General features: G+C 39.4%; 1 protein-coding gene across 1 annotated transcript in view; it reads left to right on the top strand.

The window, feature by feature from the left end:
• Nucleotides 1-25,270, top strand: part of cutlet (chromosome transmission fidelity protein 18 homolog) — a 424,016-nt gene that overhangs the window by 27,676 nt on the left and 371,070 nt on the right. Inside the window, exons 3-4 of the mRNA XM_067136426.2 lie at nt 3,802-3,938; nt 19,319-19,559. Coding sequence (XP_066992527.2) covers nt 3,802-3,938; nt 19,319-19,559 — 378 coding nt within the window. The remainder of the gene's footprint in view (nt 1-3,801; nt 3,939-19,318; nt 19,560-25,270) is intronic.

Here is a 25,270-nt window from a genome sequence, read left to right as displayed (position 1 = left end):
ACTATCAAGGCTCTCGCTGGGTATTACTCTGACATCTGTTACCATTCTGCCCCTTTCTTCATCTGAGATGACATAACCAGTTACAGTCTTTTGTAGTCCATCCCAACTGTATTGTGTTATCTTATGGCTCTGTCTCTTTTTGAACCAACTATTTTTGACCACCAACCCATTCCTCGTACAGAAGTCAAGTTGATGTTCACCTTCTATATTTCTTCCTAGCCGAAAGTTGGCAAAATTTTTGTAATACTATTTTTTGTTGTTGACGGATATCACTAAGGATCTATTACTTGTTTCTTTAATAATAATTAATGTTATTCTGCTTTATGTCCCACTAACTACTTTTACGGTTTTTGGAGATGCCGAGTTGCCGGAATTTTGTCTCGCAGGAGATTTTTTATTTGTCAGTAAATCTACTGACAAGAGGCTGACGTATTTGAGCACCTTCAAATACCACCGGACTGAGCCAGGATCGAACCTGCCAAGTTGGGGTCAGAAGGCCAGCGCCTCAACCGACTGAGCCACTCAGCCCGGCACTTGTTCCTTTGATAAGTGGTCTGTGGTTTATTTGTCACTTAGAGAAGTGTAAGTAAAGAATGTTAAGTAGTCAGCTGTAATGAGCTGATGTACAAAATCTTTTTATTCACCTTGTGAATTCTGCTTACTACAAGCAGGTAACTTCACTGAATGTTAAGGAAATTCACTTTGCTCTGTTGGTTGAATACAGTACTTTTTACAGCATATTCATAGAGTTTTGATAGATGAAATAAGCACTGTTAGGAATAGAATAAGGTTTCACAAATCTCAGGAAGTTGTGCATGTACTACTCTCCTTGGCTTTGATAATATGAAAATGACCGAGATATGAGCAATGCTAGTAAAACCATTCCTTATGCAACCAGTCCCTCTTATGAGTGGTGTAAAAGTGTTGTTGCTAGGGTTGGTTGGTGTGTACATTTCAGTGAGCTTGGCAGACTGGTATGGCTTGGTGGGGGAAAGCAAAGGGAAACTGCATCACTCCTCATTTCCCTAGCATGCCTCTTGACTGATGCCAGGGCTGTCTCTGAGAGCTGATGGCAGAGCTGTTGAGGATCCAAAAAAAACACACACACACACACACACACACACACACACACACACACACACACACACACACACACACACACACACACACACACACACACACACACACACACACACACACACACACACACACACACACACACACACACACACACACACACACACACACACACACACACACACACACACACACACACACACACACACACACACACACACACACACACACACACACACACACACACACACACACACACACACACACACACACACACACACTCTCTCTCTCTCTCTCTCTCTCTCTCTCTCTCTCTCTCTCTCTCTCTCTCTCTCTCTCTCTCTCTCTCTCTCTCTCTCTCTCTCTCTCTCTCTCTCTCTCTCTCTCTCTCTCTCTCTCTAAAGAATTGCATTTAGACAGTGGAGGCCATATAGTAATTTTCCTCCTGTTCCTCCGATAGAATCAGAAAATGTGTATTTCAAGTCAAAGTTCCATGTATGAAATGGTTGTGTCGTTGGACCGAGGAGCACTTTTAAAATTATGGTTTTATCTGTCCTTCTCATTGATAGTGATGCAGCATTTGCTCAAATTCTGAACTTTTTATTTCTCTTTTCAAAACTGTCTTCTGGAATAATTGAGTAGTTGTATAGAGAATTATCATGTATACTAGCACAGTAACATTTTCAAAGAATTTGTTTGAGAACTGTTGGGCACTGTTCCTTAAAATAAGTATCATTAACATCATTTAAAACAATCTCCTTCCAATATAGGCTATGCACTCAGAAGAAATGTAGCTTTTCTGTGAAAAAATACTTTCCTTTATTGTACAGTGAATTTACAAACATTTTTCAGTTGTATAAGACTGTGTTGACATATTCATATTTTAACTCACCTAGAATTACCTCCAAATCTTTATCAACTTAGACCATTGAACAATTTGATTTGTATTCCTTATCCATTGAATATGCTGAGAGGAGCTTATAATTCCCCTTGCTGCAATCACCTCTGCTTCTACTTAACATAAACCTGTTTATAATGGCAATGAAGTATTTAAATTAAAGACATAAAAAATAAAATGGAAATGAGGATTGAAACAGTCTCAGGTCAAAGCGAGAAGAGTGAGCAACAATATTGAGAGGCAATAAAAATTAAAGCAGGAAAGGATGAGGATATACTGGGAGTTGCAGTTTTACTATACTGTATTCGAATGGATTTCAGTTCCAAGTGTTTGCTATGTGGCTGTATCTTTGCTGGGTAGCCAAAGTTTGGTTCCATATACTGTATGCGAGAGAATTTTTAGTTCCGAAGTTAATTAATCAAGGCTGGGAACAAACGTTACAGATGACAATCTCCAAATATGCTTGTTTCTCTTTCTACAAAAATATTGTTCCAGGTATTAACTTTATTGTTACTTTGGCTAGTAATATTTAAATAAAATGGCTCTTGCATATCAAAGTTTTAACATAGAAATTCTTTTAATGATCCTAACCAACATTGTTTTTGCATTTAATGATGGAAGTCTAGTACAAAAATATAATGCCAATGGAGAAAGGAAACACTCTGCGGAAACACGTACAGAGGGAACACAATGATAGAGCAGGACGCCTGCCTCCACTTCTTTGCCATAGCAGCATAGGAGAGGAAGGTGATTTATGGTGCGGAAGTATGTGTGACAACAGTCGATATGCACGCGTTGGAAGAGTTCTGCATAGGTGCTTGATTCATGCTCGCCTTTGCTCTAAGCCTACTATCTATCTATCCATTGCTAGAAGTACCACTTAAAGGTCTATTTTGGAATGGTTAACATTGCCACTTTCACATTGTACCTTCACCATAATAGCCATTTATCCTTCCAGTGGGTATTCATAAAGCTCAGTACCATCGTAGTCAAAGAAAACAGTCATCCATCAACATAATTTAGCTCTCTGCTTGGGGTTGCTGTTCATGTGAAAGTAGTCTTGGGTAGACATTTTTATGTCATCCTGTGCATGCTTAAGTCCTTCAGATTTACATATTGGTAGCAATTTCTCTGAACATCAAGAACTGTGTCCCTTCATCCAAATTTGTATCAAGTAATTTGGATATGCAGTTCGGGATGTGTAGCTGTTAACTTGTATTCAGGATATTATGAGTTCGAAGCCTATTGTCAGCAGCCCTTGATGATTTTTTGGGATTTCCCATTTACACGTCAGGCACCTTGTCACTGCCTTCCCAGACTTAGTTTTATCCTACCTCATCGTCACCATAATATCTGTCTTGATTCAATGTGATTTAAAACAAAATGAAAATAAATCAAAACCGAGATCTGTACGTAATGTCTTCACTGAGACTTGTTGACAGTCTCCCAGAATTTTGAATTTATATAATCTTTTGAGATTTTTGGCAGAACTCTGCTGAATTTTACAAATGGTTCATTCTTGATATCTTCAAGCTTCCAGCTAAACTTCATGCAATATCACTATTCTGACCCCATATAAAAATTCAGTAGCCATGTAGAATACTACCTCTCAACCAGCAACTGATATATCCGGTGGACCTGTCAAATTTGAGACGTACACCAGTACAGATATTTCCTGTACTGTTATGTATAGAGTTGCCTCTATTATTATATTCCTGGAGGAATAGATAAAGTAATATATTTTGTTGGCAGATCTCATACACCATGTATGTTCTTGAATTTTTTGTTCTACGTTGTAATTCATTGATGGTTTTCATGTGTTACAGATGAGGACTTGTATGTTGACAGTCGCCATCATCCTCCTTCGCGCCGTAGCCTCGACTTCACAAGCCCCTCTCTGGCCAGTAGTGTTACAGGGACATCTGTACAGAAACCTGCACCGAAGCCACGCAGTATTGAACCAGTATGTAATTAAGACACTTCAGTATGTTATCACTTTTACCTTCAGTCCCGTTCCCATTACTTTATGTTCTTCTGTGAGAACCGGGAAATATGAAAGGATCAAAAAGTGTTCTTATGTTTGTTTGTTTTTCTGCTGCAATAAATTCTTGCAAGTTTTGTGAACAAAATGGGATATACTTTTCGTAAGTAACATGTGTATTTAGGTCTGAAAAATATTTAAAAGGACTGCATGTCTACTTATGTTATTAAAGTTGTAAATTTTTTTACAGTTTGATTTATGTCTCACTGACACACATAGGTTTTTATAGCGACGATGGAATAAGTAAAGGTTAGGGGTGCGAAGGAAGCTACTGTGGCCTTAATTAAGGTACAGCCCCAGCATTTACCTAGTGTGAAAATGGGAAACCACGGAAGACCATCTTCAGGGCTGCCGACTGTGGGGTTTGAACCCACTATCTCCCGAATTCAAGCTAATAGCTACATGACACAAACCACAAAGCCAGTTGCTCAGTTTAAGGTTTAATACCAAGCCTTACTGTAAAATAATTTTTTCTCAATACTATAGTTTGTAAACGTTTTCTTATTTATACAGTTTGTAGTTCTTGTCAATAATATCATTGATTACATTATAATCATATCAACTATACTATTGCATTATAAATAATCAATTAACAATTATTGTAAATGCTTCTGATCTGATTTTTAAAATTTTACTTGACTGGCTGGAATTCTCCCTCTAGGGACACCATTACCTTGACATTGGTGAGGGAGCTGTGCTGGTCGATGGTTACCTGTGCTGCATTGGCCTCTAAGTGGAGCCAGGCTAACAAGATGTCCCCTGAGTTGCCTGAGAGGTTTCTGTGCTCCTTTTCTTCATTTCTATGTCTTGTCCTAACCTCCTCAAATTTTATTTCTCTGACTGGAGCTTGCCTCTCTGCAGTGGGTAGTGTGTTTTTTTTCTGAGCATGTGAGTGGAGGTTTCATAGTCCCTGATGCGCTAGTTTTTGGTTGTGGTGAGGTGATTAATAGCTAATGGGTGGCCCATCTACAGATACTGGGCACACTCTGAGTATCTAGCCTTACGTCGGTATGCGGGGCAGTTTCGAAAGTTGACTGTATTCCCCTAGCTACTTGTGGGACCACAAAATGAAACCCTCACTTTCAACCTTTGAAAAGTTGGCACCCTTAAAACAGTACCTATGAAAGGCAAGAAATGAAAGAGATTTATACCCATTGCATTGAGCAGAGGTGATGAACAGGATCATCGATACCTGGTTGCCTCTGGGGTCAACGGTCAGAATTTTCTGCCCGAAAGTCCTTTCTTAACCCTCCCTCGGTCGCGCTCTAATTTCGACACGATAAGTCACATGGCATCTAGGAGGCGCCATTGTGTTCTTAGTTTTAAAAATACATTTCCTGTAGACATGTTTGGATATAATTGAATTAAATAATGTTGACATTCCTTTTACTTTTATTTCCATTGTTAGCAGCATCAATAAAGTGCTGCAGGTTGTTTTATTTCGTTTGGAATATTACAAGAATACTCGGTATCGTTTCTCTTGGGTAGTCTTTATTTCACACACAATAATACACCCAACAATAAGAACTACAGCATGATATACTGTAACGTTGTTCACTGCCACTCTGGCTGTTTCCCTGGAGTAAATTACCAAATTATGACAATAGAAAGTTTTTGCATCCACTAGGGCGTATATTTTTATCCCGTATTTGGCTGGTTTTGATGCGATATACTGCTTAAACCAGCATCTTCCAGGAAGGGCTACAATCTTTTCATCTATTGTTACAAACACCCCAAGGAAATAGTTCTTCTGACAGTTGTCAACAAATGATTGTAACACTTCCCATATAGCTGCCAAGTTGTCTAACTTCTTACACTCCTCTCTTGTAACCCTGTCATCAAAATGAAAGCAACGAAGCAAAAATTTAAAACGCCTCAAATTCATAACAAGACGGAATTCTTCCAGTCCATTGTTGTCCGTGCCCCACAAGTCCTCCAGCATTATTTTGTTGGCATGTAAAGTACCAGCCAAATATAAAAGTCCTACCAATGCCTTTATTTCAATAATATCAGTCATTTTTGCACCTCTTCTCCTTTGAAAATGTCCTTTTACATGTTATATATACTGATTTGTATATCAAACGACATTTCGTCAATTATAAACAATTTCCAACATTCACCATCTTTTATGTGACATGCATCACTCCTGGTAATTTGGTGAGCAAATTTTCTTCCTATGATCAGATTCAGGGTGCTTACCCCATTTCGTGTTTCCATCTTTCCCTGCATAAAACGGAATGTCCCTGAGAAGAGGTACAGTACATCTTCTGCTCCACTTTCCTCAGTGTCAGAGTGGTCTTCTCTGCTCCCAGCCGGAAGATCTTCAGCGTCAGTATCACTGTCCTCTTCATTCTGTTGCTCTTCATCAAAATTATCCTTGGTAAGTAAACTGTGCATTAATTTCAAGTCACTAGGATTGTTTAAATCGAAAAACTGACGGTTACCGGCCATACTAAAAACACGGAAGGTTTAGGTCTCGTGGCGGTAGGCACCAACGTTCAGTATCTCAACACTAATGATGTTAACAATGACTACTTCTTAGGTGTATTCTAAGACACTGGCAGCTATGAAGATACTGTGAGTGCAGGTTCACCAGAAGCATGCACTGTGAGGTAGGGCGCAAAAAACTAGCGCTGGCGCCTTCTGGGTACGGCGCGACCGACGGAGGGTTAATAAGCAACTTGGTAGAAAGTATAGTTGGTTTAGAAGTGGCTGAAATGTGGGAGCTCTGTTGTACTGTGATACAAATATTCTAGACTTACTTTGCATTTCCCCGGTACTTCATTCTTAAAACTACCTTCTTCCACTCTTGTTCTTCACATACTGGCCACCATCTTAGTCAATCACCTGAGTCTCCCACTCCCCTGACGTCAATTCTATTTCTCGTAATTTCCAAAACGAATTGATATAAATACGTACCACCGACCTAACCCGGCAGGTTGAATGAGAGCCTGTTCCCTGCTGGATGTGCGAGCACATTATCTTGGACAGAGTTGGTTCTCTGCTCCATCTACTGCAGCTATTTTCCATGTGAGACATAGAGAGCAAATAATGTGATATATCTTCTCTTATTATTCTATTCGTCGGTTGCTGACGGAGTTGGGGAAGTCATGGACTTACATGCCACTATTTTTCATCCTGTGTCAACGGGCTACATACTTTCTGAACTACTCTAGGGCTCACATTGTCATTCAGTGCATTCGAACTGTTCTAACCTTTAATGTATTATGCAAATCCTCGTGTGTTTTGGACTCATTGCTTCATCCATCTAACAACAAAATTTTCTTGTTAAATTTTTTATTTTTTTTGGTATCATTCACAGTATATAGATTCTTAAGATATATTTGTATAAGAATTTAAAAAATTCAGCTTCTACTTCGTTACAGTGAAACCTCGTTAGTGCATTCCTCATAACACGTTTTCCCGCTTAGCACATCGTAAATTCAAAGTCCCGATTCTCATTGTATTAAATCTGTATAAAAAAGACCTCACTTATCGCGTCATGAATTTTCGCTATTACTGCTTAGTACGATCACATTTTTCCTAGACCTGAAAATGTTACTGTATCCCTTCTGAAAGAAAAGTGATTTCCTACTTGGTTAAGAGCCATCACTACAGTTGCATGATTACGGGAAAAGGCCTGCCTGAACTTAAAAGGATAAGTTGCACTTTCAGGGTGCAAGCCGTTTGTCTCAGGAATGTTCAGTTTTGCTTGCTGGTTAGCAGCAAAATTGCTGAATAGCAGAGTGAGCTATTGTGCTTGTATTTCGCATTCCATTCATAAGTTAGAAATGTATTTTGTGTTGAGTGGTACGGTGAAGTGTAGCTAATATTTGTTACGTGATACAGTAGCCTATATGTGGATTAGGAACATAATCATATGAAATTGACTAGCATGGTGCATATTATTGTCTTGTGATAGCCTAGTTATGGATACGAAAAAAGTTGTAAAATTCCTTAATAATTTGGACAAAATTAAAATCTGTCAGAAAGTGGACTGGCATAAGCGTGCAGATGTCGCGAGTGTTGAAATGCGCACCTTCGAGTTTCGACTCGATCACTCATGTTGGTCGAAGTTTTGTTCGATTCAAAATGGCAGCCAAAATCATTCCTTGCAGTTGCATATGGTCGAGTGTAACCTCCAATTCATTATCTAAGAGTGTGACCACAGAATTATGTTTAATAACCCACTACTCCGGTCTAGCCTCCGCAGCTCAGGCGGCCTCTCGCCACCGGATACCGTGGTTCAAATCCCGGTCACTCCATGTGAGATTTGTGCTGGACAAAGCGGAGGCAGGACAGGTTTTTCTCGGGGTACTCCAGTTTTCCCTGTCATCTTTCATTCCAGCAACACTCATCCTATCCCTGACCCGGTCATTGACTGGAAAACAGGATGTAGGTTTTTCAACCCACTACTCCGAATTAAAAGGCTCCTATTAACATTTGTTTTAGAAAGAGTGTGATCTGCGATAATACTTTGATATTTTTGTTGGGCCCTGTGCACATATTTCCGTATTTGTTCTCTGGTGTTTTTCACACCTTTCAGTGTACCGGTACTTGTTATTTTGTAAACCCCAGCAGAAAAGATTTTCATATTTGTTCTCTCATGTTTTTCACACCTTTTAATACTTTCCTCTCATCTTTAGAAATGGTAGATTTGCCTATCGTTTTCACTGTACTCGTGGATACATGAGGTAAAATGCCCTCATGTCGGAAAAAATCGTATCTAGTGTTTCCATATCTCTGTTGGATAATTTGTATTCGTATATTCATTAGTATGTTTTCTCACTTAATGCATTCTTTTTCCTTGTCCCTTGCAGAAACGTCTTAACCAGATTTCACTGTATTTGTCTAGCAGTTTTTAGTGAATTTGATTGTTGATCATGTTAAATCAGTTTATGTTCGTGATTAAATTTATGCAGCACTTATTTATTGTCCAAATGTATTCCCCTGGCACATTAGTGTTTGTAAAAATTTGTAAAAATTTCCGGCACAGATGTACGGTAAGCGCCAAAATATACAGTACTCATTTTTGCGCAGTGCGCATGCGCACGCCTGATCATCTGCGTGTTGTTACATCACCATGATGAATTGTTAGTTGTGTAAAGAACGTTGTGCTCTGTGATAGGAAGTGACAATATGTCTCGCGATTTAGGAAAAAGTGTTTATAGTTGAGTATTATTTTCGCTTGTATGGAAACAGTTATCAAGGTGGGTCGAGTTTAAAGTTAGTAAGAAGATGTACAATATTATAGTATATATTGTATAATATTGTACATCTTCTTATTTCTCTATTCAATACGGAACAATCATGAAGTTTTTAACTTTAAAGTTAGTGGCGGAACAATATCGTGAACACTTCAATAAGCCAGCACCTAGCAACACAGTTATGCTATCTATTGTTAAAAAATTTTGTTGTACGTGTAGTGTATTGTGTCAACACAAGGGAAGGTTTGGTGGGCCAGTAACTGTAACTGTGTCCACAAGTGAAAATCATGGACGTGTCCTCAATCAGGTGTTGCAGTCTCCAAATCAAAGTCTTTGGCGAACAGCCCTGAAATTAAACATCAGCCCTACGTCACTTCGACGATTGTTTAAAGACATAGGTGGATATCCGAACCGGATACAGGTTGGGCAAGATTGACGGAGCACGATAGGCATGTTAGGGTGGAATATTGTGCACGATTTTTGGCCATGATGTACGAGGATCCAGATTTCTTGTTCAACGTGTGGTTCTCTGATGAAAGTCACATTCACTTGGACGGTTTTATCAATCGCCAAACAACTCGCTTTCTTGGTTTTGAGAGGCCAGACACTATAGCCCAGAAACCGCTACATAGTGTGCGTGTGACGATTTGGTGTGCAGTGTCAGGAAACGGTGTGCTAGGTCCGTATTTCATAGAGAGTGATGATGGTGCACCTCTTACTCTTAACCAGGAATGCTATAGGAACATGGTAATCAGACCATTTATTCAGGATGTAATTGTCTTGCCAGGAACATGCAGATGAATAGTCAGTGGTTCCAACAAGACGGGGTGACCTGCCACACCGCTCGACAGACTACGGCTATGCTAAGAAACCTTTCCAGGACGAGTAATTTCCCGCGGGGCTGAGTTCCCCTACCCATCACATTCCCCTGATCTCACACCACCTGATGCTTACGTGTGGGGAATGTTAAAGGAGCAAATTTTCAGTTGTCCAGATCCACCCAAAACTGTGCCTGCATTACGTCAGAAGATCGTCTCGTTCTTCGGGACTCTGCAGCAACCTATGTTCCAGAATATGTTGGAAAATCTGTGTGATCGTTATGAACACTGCCTACAGCACAATGGAGCACATTTTGAACATTTACACCATCATCTCGATAAGTAAGGTAATGACAATAAGACTAACATTTCCAGTACTGTATATTTTGGCGCATACTGTGTGTACATGTATGGGCCTAGCTCAACTGCTTTCACTAAAGTTGTTTTCATCACTCTTTCTTTCTTTCTTTTTTTTTTTTTTTAAATGTAATCACCTAAGCATCTTGGGCTGACAATTTTGTGTAACTTATCTTAACACATTCATGCCCATCATCTGAGCGGGCTATTTAAAGGGCTGGCCCAGCTATTCCAGCTGTTAGTGGCAGAGCAAGCAACAACGAATTCTTTTCTCAATAAGTTCTAAACTAAACAAGATATGGAAACAGAATTTTCCACATACCTTAATGAAGTCTTCTAGTATCTCTGTAGGGTATGTTAGGTAATGTCACACTGTCCTGGGTGAATGGAACACCACACTTTCCACAAAAATAGCGTGTTCCACTAATCATTTTGATTTTGAAGCACGCTTGGCACCTTCTTGAGGGGAACTTGACTTTATTTGATGGTGGAAACTTATTTTCTCTTCCCATCGAACCTAAATGGTGATCCTTGGCTCATGCCCTTTTTGGCGGCAAAATCGCACGATGTTGACTTGTAGCTGATGAAGTAGATGAAGCTGAAATGTCGGAGAGAGGTGACTGAACTTGTATGTCGGGTTCACTTTTCCCTCCATTTGAGAATTCCCTGATGTTCCTTTAGATCTTTTGGTACACCCCTATTTGACTGTATTGTTCCACATACGGCAGTGTTCTGTTCCTGTAACTGTTTTGCGAGTCCAACGCTATTGTAATAATTGTCCATTTAGACTGTATACCCCTGGCCAAGATAATTTTCAAGCAGCTGAAAAACTGTGCTTTGTAAATTCGCACCACTTGCATCATTTATATTGTCCCTACACGCTATGGTTACACTTCAGAACGCGATTATACACACACTTGTGCAGTCACAAACCAACTACGCAACTAGTTGGGCCAGCGCAAGGCTTCCTTTCAGAAACAAAACAAAAGAAGTGCATTGGGAGGGAAAATCGCCGTGGCCATGTGGTTTCTGGTGAGTAGAAGCATTCATAAGGGTATTACCTTCATCTCTCTTGCACATATTTGTGACCAAAATAGATCCCAGCTGCATAGGAACGGCTCCAGTTCAAGGTTGCGCTTATCCGGGCTAACTCGGATACCATCCACAGCATGGTCACGCGCTATAGGCAATAACTCAAATACGGACGTGAATGTGTTAAACTCACATTACAAATTATTCCTGCAATTGTTAGTTGTTATCCCCCACTGGTCGGAAATGTACACAGTATATTTATTGAAGTAGATGTAACTGTTATTATTGAAACTATCACTTCCTTTAACTACATTTATCGTTGCCACTCTCTACATTCCCGGAGCCCTCTGGCCATATGATTTTCCACTGCATATGCTTGCTATAATAACGGTTTTATTATTATTATTATTATTACAGTAGAACCTCGATAATTCTAAATCAGTTAATTCGATTTGCCGCTTAATTCGAAGAATCTCTCATTCCCGGAAACACGAGGTACGGTTTTGCATTTTATTCAAATTGTTTAATTGGAAATATGGATAATTCATAATTCGAAGAACAACGTTGGTCCCAGTATTGAAATTCAGACTTTTAATTTAAAATTGTCCTTCATTTTGTTAAAAATAATATTTCATGTCGTAATTTGAATGAAAAATTCTCTGTGTCACGATAGAATGCGTCTTTCGGAACGTGCAGGCGTATCTTTCCGCACTTTCACTTCAACTTGCTTCACCGTGCTTCAGAGTTGCCAAGTTCTAGTGAAATCAAAGTTCTTTTGTATTCTTGTAGTTACTCATGTTACTTAAAGTTTTAGTGTGCAGTTATAAACTTCGAAGTTGTTGTATTTTATTAACACTGTGTTTTAGTTTATTGTTATGGTATTTTAGTTTAGGGCACATGTGTGTGTTTTTTTTATTGCGAGGTGGCTAAGCATCAGTATTCTTCCAAGACACTCAGCGAGAAAGTGAAAATTATAAGGGAGGTCGTTTGTTTTGTTTGTGTCATGTGTTTCAGATTTGGACAGTCTTGTTGGCTCCCCTGTGCAAGTGCTTTATACTGCACTTAAATCAAGTAGGTTATAACCTATTTGCTTAAATTGTGTTGTGCATTTACATTAGATTACCATACCCTTTGTTTTTGAATCGTGTTTTATATTTCCCGAGTGTGAGGTTACTTTTGACAGTATATGGCGTTATCTAAGAGCATTATTTCAATAAATGCACCTTGTTGGATACATTTAGGAATTTTTTTTTTTCATGGCATTTGAAAGGTTTAACTGTGAATCAAGGTGATTGTGTGCTATAAAGGATCTTAGAATATTTTGTGATGCAGCAGGGGTTGGCATTTCTTAATTTCGAGTTAGCAGCGGTTAATTCAAAATCACATAATTCGAAGTCTGATTTTTGCGTCCCAACGACTTTGAATTAACGAGGTTTTACTGTATCTCTTAACTTGTTCTGAGTTATCAAACTCAGACTTATGCAATGACCCATATCACTGCGATGCTCCCGATGCTCCTATCCTTACTGTGACAACACTGGTCAAACAGAGTAAACGGCTACTGTAGGCTACGATGTTTAGTAATGTGCCTATCAGGATTGAGAAGTATAAGTCTTTGAACTCCTGCAGGGATTTGGTTAAGGATTCTGATGACAATATGATCACAAACCTTGCACGTTGGAGCGTTACCGACATAAGGAAGTTAAAGAGGCTTGTCAGTGATAAGCTGCTCGATATGGGCACTTTTATCATGACCTTCAATGCCCAGTCACTGTTCAAATGAATTAAAGTTGTGATGTACTGTTCGGCCGTTCACCCATACATACAAGTCCAAATGAGATGTTATAACTGCCAGAAATTTGTCCTCACTTTGTTGTGTTGTTAGGTTAGGTGACCTGTGCGATATGTGGAAAGTGTGAGCATACTGCCGCTGCCTATGTGTGTCATCTACACTAGCGTCGGTGCTCCAATGTCCAAGTACTGTCCCACATTCAGGGAGGAGAAGAAAGGCAAGTAGATCATCACTCTTGATAACCTTTCTTATCCACTACCTGAAGAAAGTTTAGATCACTCGCTGCTCTGGAGTTCTTCGTCTCCTTCACTGAAAAGGTGGCAGAAGTGCATATCTCACCACAGTGCTTTGTACCTGCAACAAGTTCATCACTTTCTAACTCCATTTTCTTAGGTGTGGTGAACATGTTAATTAGAATCAACTAAATCATCAAGCAGCCACAGCAAACTAATGCAATGAAAAGTAATATTGGTCCCAAGAAGTTATCCATACCTCCTGGGAAACCAGTAAGTATGTCATTGTCAACATCTTGTGGGAAGGGGCTCTTCCCAGACTCGTTCAACTGGAAAGTCCTCCCTGACCAGGGCTGGAAAGTCTTCCGATACAAGATCAAAAATAAGGAGAAAGGGAGGCCTCAGTGCTGAAGAAGCATTCTGCAATCCACTTGGGGATCACAAGATCCCTAAATAAAGTTGGCAAACCTTCTGCCAGTCTTCTTCTCAAGAACAGGAAGACAGTGGGTGAGAGCGAGAGGCCTCAGTAGTGCCCACTTGCTCGATCCCTTTCTGGGGAGCCTAGGTCTCCCAAAGGCCCACTGTTCACAATCGGTGAATTCACTATCCATGCAGTGCTCAGCCTCTACATTTCTCTCTGCTGAGGAGAAAATGGAGGCAGAGACAATGGGTGGTGTGAATAAAAATGAGCATGCACTCTTTACTCGCAAATTTAGAGCAGGCACTCGGAATGAGGTGAATAAAAACCGCCTGTCGGAAGCAGTCATTCACAGCAGACCTGTGACCTTGAGCACACACTCCAGTCGCTCGAGTAGCAGAGTGGGCGCTCCAGATTTCTGGTGAATAAAGATAAAGCAGGCACTCTTTCCGGTAAGCGCCTGCTCATGTTTTCATGAGCTGACTCAGTAGGTGACTCCAAATGATAGTGTCAAGTTCAATACCATGGCAGAGGTAATGGTGGTGGTTAATCGGAAAAGAAAATTATATAAATTTCGCAGAGAATCATCTCAACTTGATTACAGAGTGTTATAAAGGTCCAGTAAAGAGCATGCTGAAGAGCCTCCGTGGCTCAGACGGCCTTTCACCTTTGGGTTCCGTGGTTCAAACCTCGGCCGCTCATGTGGGATTTGTGCTGGACAAAGCGAAGGCAGGACAGGTTTTTCTCCGGGTACTCCAGTTTTTCCTGTCATCTTTCATTCCAGCAGCACTCTCCAATATATTTCATCTGTCAGTCATTAATCATTGCCCCAGAGGAGTGCGACAGGCTTTGGCAGCCGGCACGATTCCTATCCTCACCGCTTCATTCATTCCATTTCTGGCCCGGTCAGATGACTGGAAACAGGCTGTGGATTTTCAAGGAGCATGCTGAATGGTTTGCGGAGCATTTTCTTGGGCACTCCACAGAGGTGGTGCACTAACAAATGAAGAAAAAATGTAAATCGTCTTGCGTTATGTTGGTGACCCTGGGTTTCAGAGTGGAATTGGTGATGACATCTCAGAGATCTGTGTCAAATACATTTTCGCAGGTTTTGACTTGAACAGAAATGAAAGCAGATTATTAGATAAAATTCCAACAAATGTTGCTTAGATGCAGGAAGCACGGGCTAAGTGGCAAGAACGTTTGAGCTTCCCTTGTGCTGTCGGAACTGTAGACTGTACTCATGTACAAATTCAGAAGCCACATGTTCATGGGAATGACTACATTTATAGAAAAGGCGTCCCTAGCATTAATGTACAGGCCACTTGCAATGGAAAGGAAGAATTCAACCAGTGCAGATGTATCACGGCCTGACTCTGTCTATGACTCCCGAATTTGGAGAAACTCCGATGCTTGCAGAGTTATGATGCCTCTGTAGGAAGTCGAAGGGATGACAACTTCTGCAGATCTTACAACTTGCTTACATCACGCTGACACAGATAGGTCTTATGGCGACAATGGGATAGGAATGGCGTAGGAGTAGGAAGGGAGTGGCCGTGACCTTAATTAAGGTACAACCCCAGCGTTTGCCTAGTGTGAAAAGGGGAAACCACAGAAAACCATCTTCAAGGCTGCTGACAGTGGGGATCGAACCCACTATCTCCCGGATGCAAGCTCATAGCTGCGCGGTTCTGTATGAGTTGCGCGAGTAAAATTTGCACCGTGGAGATTCCCCGCCGGGAGTAGAAGTGGTTTGACAGCTGTCTTAAGCATCTGCTACCTGCGCTGCACCGCAGGGGGTTATTTCCAAGTTCAAGGAATGTCTGTGAATATCTGTAGTACTGAGATTTTGAAATTAATATATAAAAAATATTATTCACTCTTATCTTTTTTTTTTGCTAGTTGTTTTACATCGCATGGACACAGATAGGTCTACGGCGACGATGGGACAGGAAAGGGCTAGGAGTGGGAAGGAATCGGCCGTGGCCTTGATTAAGGTTCAGCCCCAGCATTTGCCTGGTGTGAAAATGGGAAACCACGGAAAACCATTTTCAGGCCTGCCGACAGTGGGGTTTGAACCTACTATCTCCCGAATACAGGATACTGGCCGCACTTAAGCGACTGCAACTATCGAGCTCGGTATTCACTCTATCAATGTTGGTTTCTTGCACATTAAGAAAACCTGCATCGTATTTATATCAGTGGATGAAATGTGTATAACTACGTAGTGGAAATATGGAATCAGTCTTTCAGTCTTATGAAGAATATCCACAGCCTGTTTGTAGCTAACTGACAGGGTCAGGAATAGAATGAATGAAGAATGAAATACCGCTAAAGGAAGATAATACTGCCGAATGCGAGATCTGACGTGCTTTTGCGGACAAAGATTAATGGATGGCAAATGAAATGTAGGGAATTTGTTGAATAAAGAATGACCAGTGAAAACAGAAAATACTGTGTCACCCTACGTTTCCCCGACATGCACCCCTTATGAAGTGATAGGGCTCAAGAATGAACCATAGCTACTGCCAAAGAAAGGAAATTGTGTGCCCTGGCGAGGCCTGTCGCATTCCCCTGGGTATAAAAGGTTAATAAATGACAAATGAAATTGTTTCAAACAGTGATTCTGATATAAATATGAAGAAAACAGAAATGATATTTTGAATGCCAGTTTTGTATGTTTCTGCCCTTTTGTTAGGTAAAACATACAATAAAATGTTGGGAATGTTGAAGGAGAGAATTCCCGACTGGAAACCCGAAAGGGTGATCATTGATTTTGAGTCTGCCAGCATTTGTGCTTTGAAACAGTCATTTCCACTAGCTGAAATACAAGGATGTTTCTTTCATTTTCTCCAGTGTATTTGGAGAAAGGTACCAGAAATCGGACTGACAACACTCTACAAAGAATGTCAAGAAGTGAGGCTGACAATTCGGAAGTGCGGGGCTCTTGCCTTCTTGAAGCCTGAAGATGTGGAAGAGGGCTGGCTCTATATCCACGAAGAAGCGCCACAGATTCCTAAACTTGACCAGTTTTTGGACTATTTTGTGGAAGAATGGCTTGAAAATCATAATGTACCACAAGCAATCTGGAACTGCCACGGAAGACGCCACAGAACAACAAGTGCTGTTGAAGGGTGGCACCACAAAATTAACAGTATTCTAGGGAGACCGCACCCACGAGTTAAAGATCTCATTTTGTGTCTCAAGTCCGAAGCAGAAAGCTAGAATTTTAAGATTGCCAGGAATGAACTTCATCTTGAGGGCAAAAGAAGAGAAAGAAGTTACGTGCAATTAGACCAAAGGATCTTGAGAGCAACGGAGGTCTATTTGGAAAGCTGTAATGTAATCATTCTGAAACGTGAAGCTTCCCTGTGGAATTCCCAAACAAGACCTCTAGTTCCTAAAATGATTAATGACCACGGCGCAAGTTTTACTGATTTTAAACGGCGCAACTTTTACTCGGCGCAACTCATACGACACCAGCTGCGCGCCCTTAACCGCAAGGCCAACTCATCCGGGTCTGCAGATCTGGCTCCTTAAAAATTACGTTCAATTGTCAATATATTATTTTCATCATAATTGACGTTTGTTATTTACGTTATAGGCCTACCATTTTCCTCAGTTTATTAATGTCGTAATATTCAGGCTATGATTTCCTACTTTTCAGACGGCCGATGGTAGGGTTATCTCACCCTGCATAAGATTCATCAGCCGCTTCTCCCATTATTTTAACGATATCATTTGTTTCCCCGTACGCTTTAATTCTACTTTATATTTCAGTCTCGTTTTCATTTTTTGAAATTTTTTACCAGCAGTTGGACGGAAATTCTTCTTCTCCTTCTACCGCTTTTCCAACCTCTGTGGAGTCCTGGGTCGAATTGTGTCGCACATGTGGATCTGGCCTTGTTTTATGACCGGATGCTCTTCCTGACGCCAACCCTAGATGGAGGGATGTAATCACTATTACGTGTTTCTGTGATGGTTGGTAGCATAGTGTGTTGTGCGAATATGAAGAGGAAAGTGTTGGGACAAACACGAACACCCAGTCTCCGGGCCAGAAGAATTAATCAGGGGCGATTAAAATCCCCGACCCAGCCGGGACCCTCTGAACCAAAGGCCTCAATGCTGACCATTCAACCAATCAGACAGTTGTTGGACGGAAATGTTTAAGTTAAATTTAGCGAGTAGTTCACACTGAACTGGATTTATTGCACTTGTTTTCTTGTTCTTCTTATCCAGTAACTGTGTCTCTGAAAACATAATTGTATATTTCTTTAAAATGGAGATAAAAGAAAAGCGGAATTCCACACTGTCGTCGCCTGCCATGTTAAGCATTGAACTATCCAGAAGTCATCGAAGTGTTATCACAGTCTAAGGTGTTATGTGCATGGCACGTGCACGACCTTGATCAGTGACACTGAGAGGCTGCTCCAGACACTCGAGTGTACGCTGTGCTTCCGCTCTATATTTTTATTCACCGCAAATGCGGAGTGGAAGCTCATCGGCAGGGAGACACTCTGGCACTCAGCGAGCACACGCTCACTCGCTTAAGACTCATTTTTATTCACACCACCCAATAGTATATGTACACGGTGACTCTGAAGATGACAGACAGTGGCAGATAGCTGGACGGGAGGAGGACTAGCAATTGTCCTAATTTTGCCGGCTTTTGATCCATTATATTTGTCGCCTAGCTGTGTTAAGTTAATTGATACCCTTGAAGCCTTGTTTGTTACTACAATATCAGGCTGGTTGTGACTCATGCTATCAGTCTGTATTTTCCTGTTCCAGTACCCTTTCCACTCCTGATTATTGCAAACTGACGCAAGCAAATTGATTGTGTGATTAGGGTAGCATAGGTGTGAGCTTGCATTCAGGAGATAGTGGGTTCGTACCCAACTGTTGGCAGCCCTGAAGATGGTTTTCTGTTGTTTCCCATTTTCCTTAATAAGAGCACGGCTGTTTCCTTCCCACTCTGAGTTCTTTCCTATCCCATCGTTGTCATAAGACCTATCTGTGTAAGTGTGACATAAAAACAAATTGTTTCTCCATGAGATGCAATAGCTCTTGCGGAGAAAAGGTTGGTTCATTCAGATTTACGCTCTTCAAGTGACGGCAACATTTTTTCCCTGACTCTTTCGGCATTTGTATTGTTGTAGTACCAGGAGGAAAGCACGTCAGTGTGGTCTGATAAAGTAATTGTAATAGAGAGATTTATTGTTCTCAAGAGTATCACTTAGTGGCATCACATTGAATTATTGCTGGGACCAGAACATTTTATCGTTACAGAGGTGATTATCATTGTATCGTTAATCGTTTGTACAAAAATTTCACTGTTGACCATTGTGTATAAGAAGAAACGAAGTTCATCTTTCATGAAAAACTAAGTTTTAATGTCTTCCTATTAAAGTAGTAGTCACTAGTTTTGAATTTCTATACTTGCAGGTAGCTGGCCCATCATGGCTGGATGATGATTTTCTAACCTCATTGGAAGAGTCGGAACCACCACCAGCACCACAGACATCTTTACTGGATGATAACTTTCCATCCACACAAAAGAAGTTGGGAACACCAGCACGCACCTCTTCACTGCTATCAGAAGTGGACTCAAAGAAAAGAAAAGTGCAAGAGCTGTTTGGGGATATTGATGACATTGAGCTGGAGGAGAAAGAAAACAAACCTTGGAGTGAGTACCTAAATGTTTGAATTACAGCCAAAACTGCTTAGGACAATTTTGTGGGGACCAAAAAAATATCATAAAAGGGAACGTGCTAAAAAATGAAAAATAATTACGTTGTTAAATTTAAATTAGATTTGAATTAAAAATAATTATGATGAAAAAAAGAAACATGTTTACAGTTTTAATTAATGAAATAATACATTTCAAGAACACCAACATAGTAAAACATCAAGGAAAAATGTTCGTAGAGACGCAAACTATACATATTGCTTACAATTATGTTTAAAGTTACGGTATCATAGGAATGTCCCAACTTTTGGGCAATTTGCACACGTTTCATATGTGGATTAGCATCCGATTTCTCAATAAACTTCAATTTTTCATCATTTGTAAACTGTCTAGCTTTCTTCTTTTCCATAACTGAATGTCCTGCAAACCACTGTGCTTAAGTACAGTAGGCCTAATTTATGTACATTGTTACAAAATTCACTTAGGAACATAAAATTAGGAAACCAACACGTCAGCTGTATACACACGTACAGTAGGCCTAGTATTTACATACGTTACACAATTCACTTATAAATGTAAAATTAAGTACCAACATGTCACACAAGTTGCTGTTTTGCAATCCAAACAAACACAGGCCCACATCAAAAAAAGGCTTGAGACTGACACTCCCTGGAGCTGTAGGCCGACATGGTACCGTGCTCCGGGGCTGTGAAATTAAGTTCTCTACCAAATCCTTACCCAGGCCAGTTGTCGCTCAACGTGGCTGGGAACACGAATTTGAATTTCTTATGATGGGAGTTACGAACGTACTGAGAGTGATGTAAATGTGCTATCCAGGTTTCTTTAGCATGTATTTAATAGGACATGGACTGGGATTTTGTAATAATGATGTAATAACCAGGGAAATGCGCTAGAGAAGGACATCTTAACCAGTTTCTGCTGTGTTTTGTAAGAAATAGGTGATTTAACAGTGTCATTTTCTAGGCTACCTTGATAGACCATGGTAGTGTGTCTGACTCATGATCCCAGTTGCAAGAAATGAAAATCATATTTCTGTTTCTGTATTGTCTATAGTATCTAATTTAAAATATTAACATTTCCCAATAGATCATGATTCCAAGTTTGCGGGTTCATGATCGACTAATTTAGTTTATTTTTGAAGGGTGTTCGAAAGTCTTCGCACTCCACATCGATGTTGACCTCTGATGACACACTCCACTTCACCCAGTAAACTTAAAAAATAACTTGGCCATAGTGCCTGTCTAGTAGATTTTTGTTGTTAGATAATAGCACAATTGGAATTGGTTGGCAGGCTGCTCTAGACAGCATCACCTCATGAGGTGTGCAGTGTGGTTGATGAGGCCATCTGATTTATTATCATCATTTCTTCTGTTTGTATTGGCCTACTAAGGACCACATTATTTCAGCTGTCTTCTCTGGGCTTTGAATTTTGCCCAGTGCCCCTTCATTCGTTGCTAATCAGTCAATCAATCAATCAATCAATCAATCAATGATCTGCATTTATGGCTGTCACCCAGGTGGCAGATTTCCTATCAATTGTTTTCTTAGCATTTTCAATATATTGAACATTTTCCTTCATAATTTATTCCATTCCCTTAATCCTCATCTTATAAATTAATATTTGCCCCAGTCTGTCCTCTTTATACTTTTAAAAGCTCTACTCAAGCATATTCCTATACTCATGTCATTCCAAGTCAACTCACCACTGACAGCTCAAAACATACCATATATTGCAAGTTATATATTTCATTGTTGTTCCGTATTGACTTCGAATATTCAGAATATATAGGGATTTGAGGATTTCCACCCAATAAATGCAATTTCTAATCACTCGTAGCAATTAATTATATTATTTAAAAAGATACGCAGTACAGGTTTCATCTCCTAGGAGACATCTTCAGCTGCTTTATACAGTTTGAATTAAAATAAACACAACAGGCATTGGCAATGATCTGATATAATTACAACTACGCCCACATTGGAGTACTGAAACAATATACAGTCAAGTCATATGAATATTGGTTACAAGTTTGGTTGATGTTTCTTCTTTTGTTCTCAGAAATGTCCTAGAGTCAAACTAATGAGTATGCACTGAGTACATTTTAAAAGGGGCTTAGAACAAAATCTGAGTCATAAAATGTCTTGAAAATAGAAAAAAAATCCACTGTTTCTTGAAGTTACAGTAAATAAAAATTTGAAGAATTTTCATATGGCGTGGTTCTTTTTGAGATAATATTAGTTGGAATGCTGGTGCTATAGGCCATATTGAAGTTTGTGTAGACGTCATTAGGCCATCATCTTTGATGTAGTATTTGTGGGAAGAGTTTGCGATAGATGTGGCTCTTTATTGTTGGCTGTGTTGAGGTGAGCATACTAGTGGAAAGGGAACCACGCCATATGAAAATTCCAATATAATGGTCAGTTATTGGACATTATAAATTTTCCAGCTAACTCATTCTTGGTTGCCTGCGTTTCGCCCTCGTGTGCTAAGTTAGGCTCGTCAGTTGGGACTTAGCACACCACCCAAGATGCAAGGCTAGTGCATACCGTGGAGGCCACTGCATAGGCTATTTGAAGCCACCAGCAGTGCCAATGCACTATGAAAGCTATGTCTCATTTCCAAAAATAGATGCCTGCCTGGCCATCAAATGATGTAGATGTTGATTCCCATAGGGAACCTAAAATATTTGTCCTGAATGAGTAAATTTATAATAGCAATATAATGGTCCGTTGGACCAAATATTTTAGGTTCCCTGTGGGAATCAACATCTACATCATATGAAAATTCTTCAAAATTTATAAGCATATAAATGAAAATCAATACTTATCAACTTCAAGAACCAACGACCATTACCAATGCTCAACTTTCCTGAAATTTTTAACACCACGCCATTTGACAATTAAATGGAATGTGTTTCCTTATTTTTATCTTTTTTAAATTTATTTATTTTACGCCCACATTGGAGTACTGAAACAATATACAGTCAAGTCTTATGAATATTGGTTACAAGTTTGGTTGATTTTTCTTCTTTTGTTCCCAGAAATGTTTCATTCTCTCTGACCTGGCTGCTCATTCTTCGTCAGTTATGTTGTACTGTTTGCGTGTTTAGGTCTTCAGTTTAAGTCTCACGTCGTTATTTCTCAGGATCCTCTTCTCTTCTCTGTTTTCAATTTGTTGAATTGTCAAGCCTAATTCATTTAAATCTTCCTGGACTTCTTTGAACCAGTGATTTTTAGTTTTACTTTTCCAAAAGTAGTTGAATAATGTTTGAGTATCCTAGTCGCTGGTAGTCGTGATTGTGACAGAAAAAAAGCAATTCTTCTTTTCCGCATTGTATCTATTGTAGACTCAGTCTCCTGGTATACAACTTCATTACGTAGTAATCACCATTGTTTATAATTGTTCTGATGATTCGTATATCTATTTTCTGTAATTTATCTGTAGCTGATTTCGTATTCAAATTGAATAAGGTTTCACTAGCATAGGTTGCTTCAGGCTTAATAACAGAGTTGTAGTGTTTAAATTTTGCATTTATCGAGAGAGATTTCTTCTTGTAGGTTGTTTTAAAATTAAAAACTTCATCACTGATTCGTATTGAACTAATAATTACAATGCTAAAAAGAGAAAGATGTTCCACCTATTCAGTAAAATAATATTGTTGCACGAATTAATGTAGCAATATATTTAATATGTTATGGGACTGGTTTCGACATATGTCCATGTCATCATCAGCCGACACAAAAATGGCAAGAAGTCAACACAATTGTAACACTTATGACACTTCGTAACCGGTCCCGTAACATATTAAATATGTTGCTACATTAATTCGCGCAACAATATTATTGTATTGAATAGGTGGAACATCTTTCTCTTTTTAGCGTTGTTCTTGTAGGTTGGCCAAGTAATGTGTTGTGCTTGTTTTAATTTGGTAATTCTATTTTCAACTGATATTTTCTCTTTTAAGTTCCAAGTTATAATCTCTCCAAGATGTTTAAATTTATTAACAACTTTAATTTGTTTGTTATTAGTCAGTGTGATAGGTGATGTTTCCACTTTGAAGGAAGGCATCATTTCCGTCTTTTCAAAGGAGATTTGTAATCCAATTTTTGCTGCTATTCGTTCTAATTCTTCAGTTTGGAGTTTAGCCTCTAATTCTTCAATTTGGAGTTTAGCCTCTTCCACACTACATGCAAGTATTGCAAGGTCATCTGCTAATGCTAGATAATTGAGTTTGATATTTTTGCCAATCTTGATGTTTGGCTGACATTTCTTAGACCATTCTCGCATGACTTTCTCCAATGCACAGTTAAACAGTATTGGTGAGAGACCATCCCCCTGTCGAAGTCCAGTCCGGATTTCAAATGATTTAGACAACTTTCCTTGGAATTTAACTTTTGCTCTAGTGTTCTTGAGGGTAACACCAACGATATTAATGAGTTTCTTGTGTAACCCAAATTCTTTAAGGATTTTAAGTAATGTCTCACGATGAATACTGTCATATGCTTTCTTGAAGTAAACAAAAGTGATAACTAGCTTTTTGTTTCATTCTTTGATGGTTCATAATCCACTTAAGACTAATAATTTGGTCAGGACAACTTCTTCCAGGTCGAAATCCCCCTGATACTCTCCAAGTTCTTGGTCGAGCTGTTCTTGAATTCTCGTGAGGATAATTCTAGACAGGATCTTATATGTGATATCAAGTAGAGAGATCCCTTGGTAATTATTTGGATCCAGTCTATCCCCCTTTTTGTGTATTGGATGAATTATAGCTGTATTCCATTCTGCAGGCAGTTTTTCAGAGTTCCATATGTCTATGATGTGTTTGTGTAGGTTTTGAAGTGTTTGGTTATTTGCATTCTTCCACAGCTCTGCAACCACTTGATTTTCTCCTGCAGCTTTATAATTCTTGAGCCAATTAATCACTTGAAGTACCTCATGGAAGTCTGGTGGAATAACCTTGTCTAACGTGTTTTATTTTTTGGATCAGGTGAAAATTCTAGGTATTCTTTTAGGTCTTCAGCATTTAGTAATTCTTTGAAGTGATCAGCTAGAATTTTGGCATTCTCCTGATTATTGTGTGTTGGTTGTCCTTGTTTATTTCTCATCATGAGTGTAGGTGGAGTATACCCTGATTGATATTGTTTAAATGTCCTGTATTAATCTTGTGTCTTATGTTGTTTGAATGATTCATTTATGTTAGCTAGGTTTTTTTTTTGGCGGTCTCTTTTGATTCTTCTAAGTTCTTTGGCCGTTTGTCTTGTAGCAATAGTTAGTTCATCTCGAGATTGTGCCGTTTTCTTTTGTTGGTCATTTAGCCATGCTTTGTGTCTTTTCTGTATTGCCATATCACATTCCTCATTCCACCAGGCGTGTTTCTTTCTCCTTTTCATAGGAGCAATTTCTTCTGCAATATTTTTTAGTTTATCAATAATCGTTTCCAGTTTGTCGCTTAGAGGTGTTTTGGATCTCTCTGTATACACAGCATTATTTATTAAGTAGCTGGGGTCATATTTCCTTCTTCTAGTGAATTTAAATGGTTTGTGATGTTTTCTTGGGGTTAACTTGATTTTAATCTTTGAAATATAATGATCAGAATCGATGTCTACCCCACGAAGGACTTTGACATTATAAATTTCTCTATGGTATTTTTTATCCATTGCTATGTGGTCTATCTGAAACTCACCCA

Source organism: Anabrus simplex, chromosome 1 (assembly GCF_040414725.1).
Source record: "Anabrus simplex isolate iqAnaSimp1 chromosome 1, ASM4041472v1, whole genome shotgun sequence".
Lineage (NCBI taxonomy): Eukaryota > Metazoa > Arthropoda > Insecta > Orthoptera > Tettigoniidae > Anabrus > Anabrus simplex.
The sequence above is the reverse complement of the archived record's forward strand: the minus strand, read 5'-3'. Positions and strand labels throughout refer to the sequence as shown.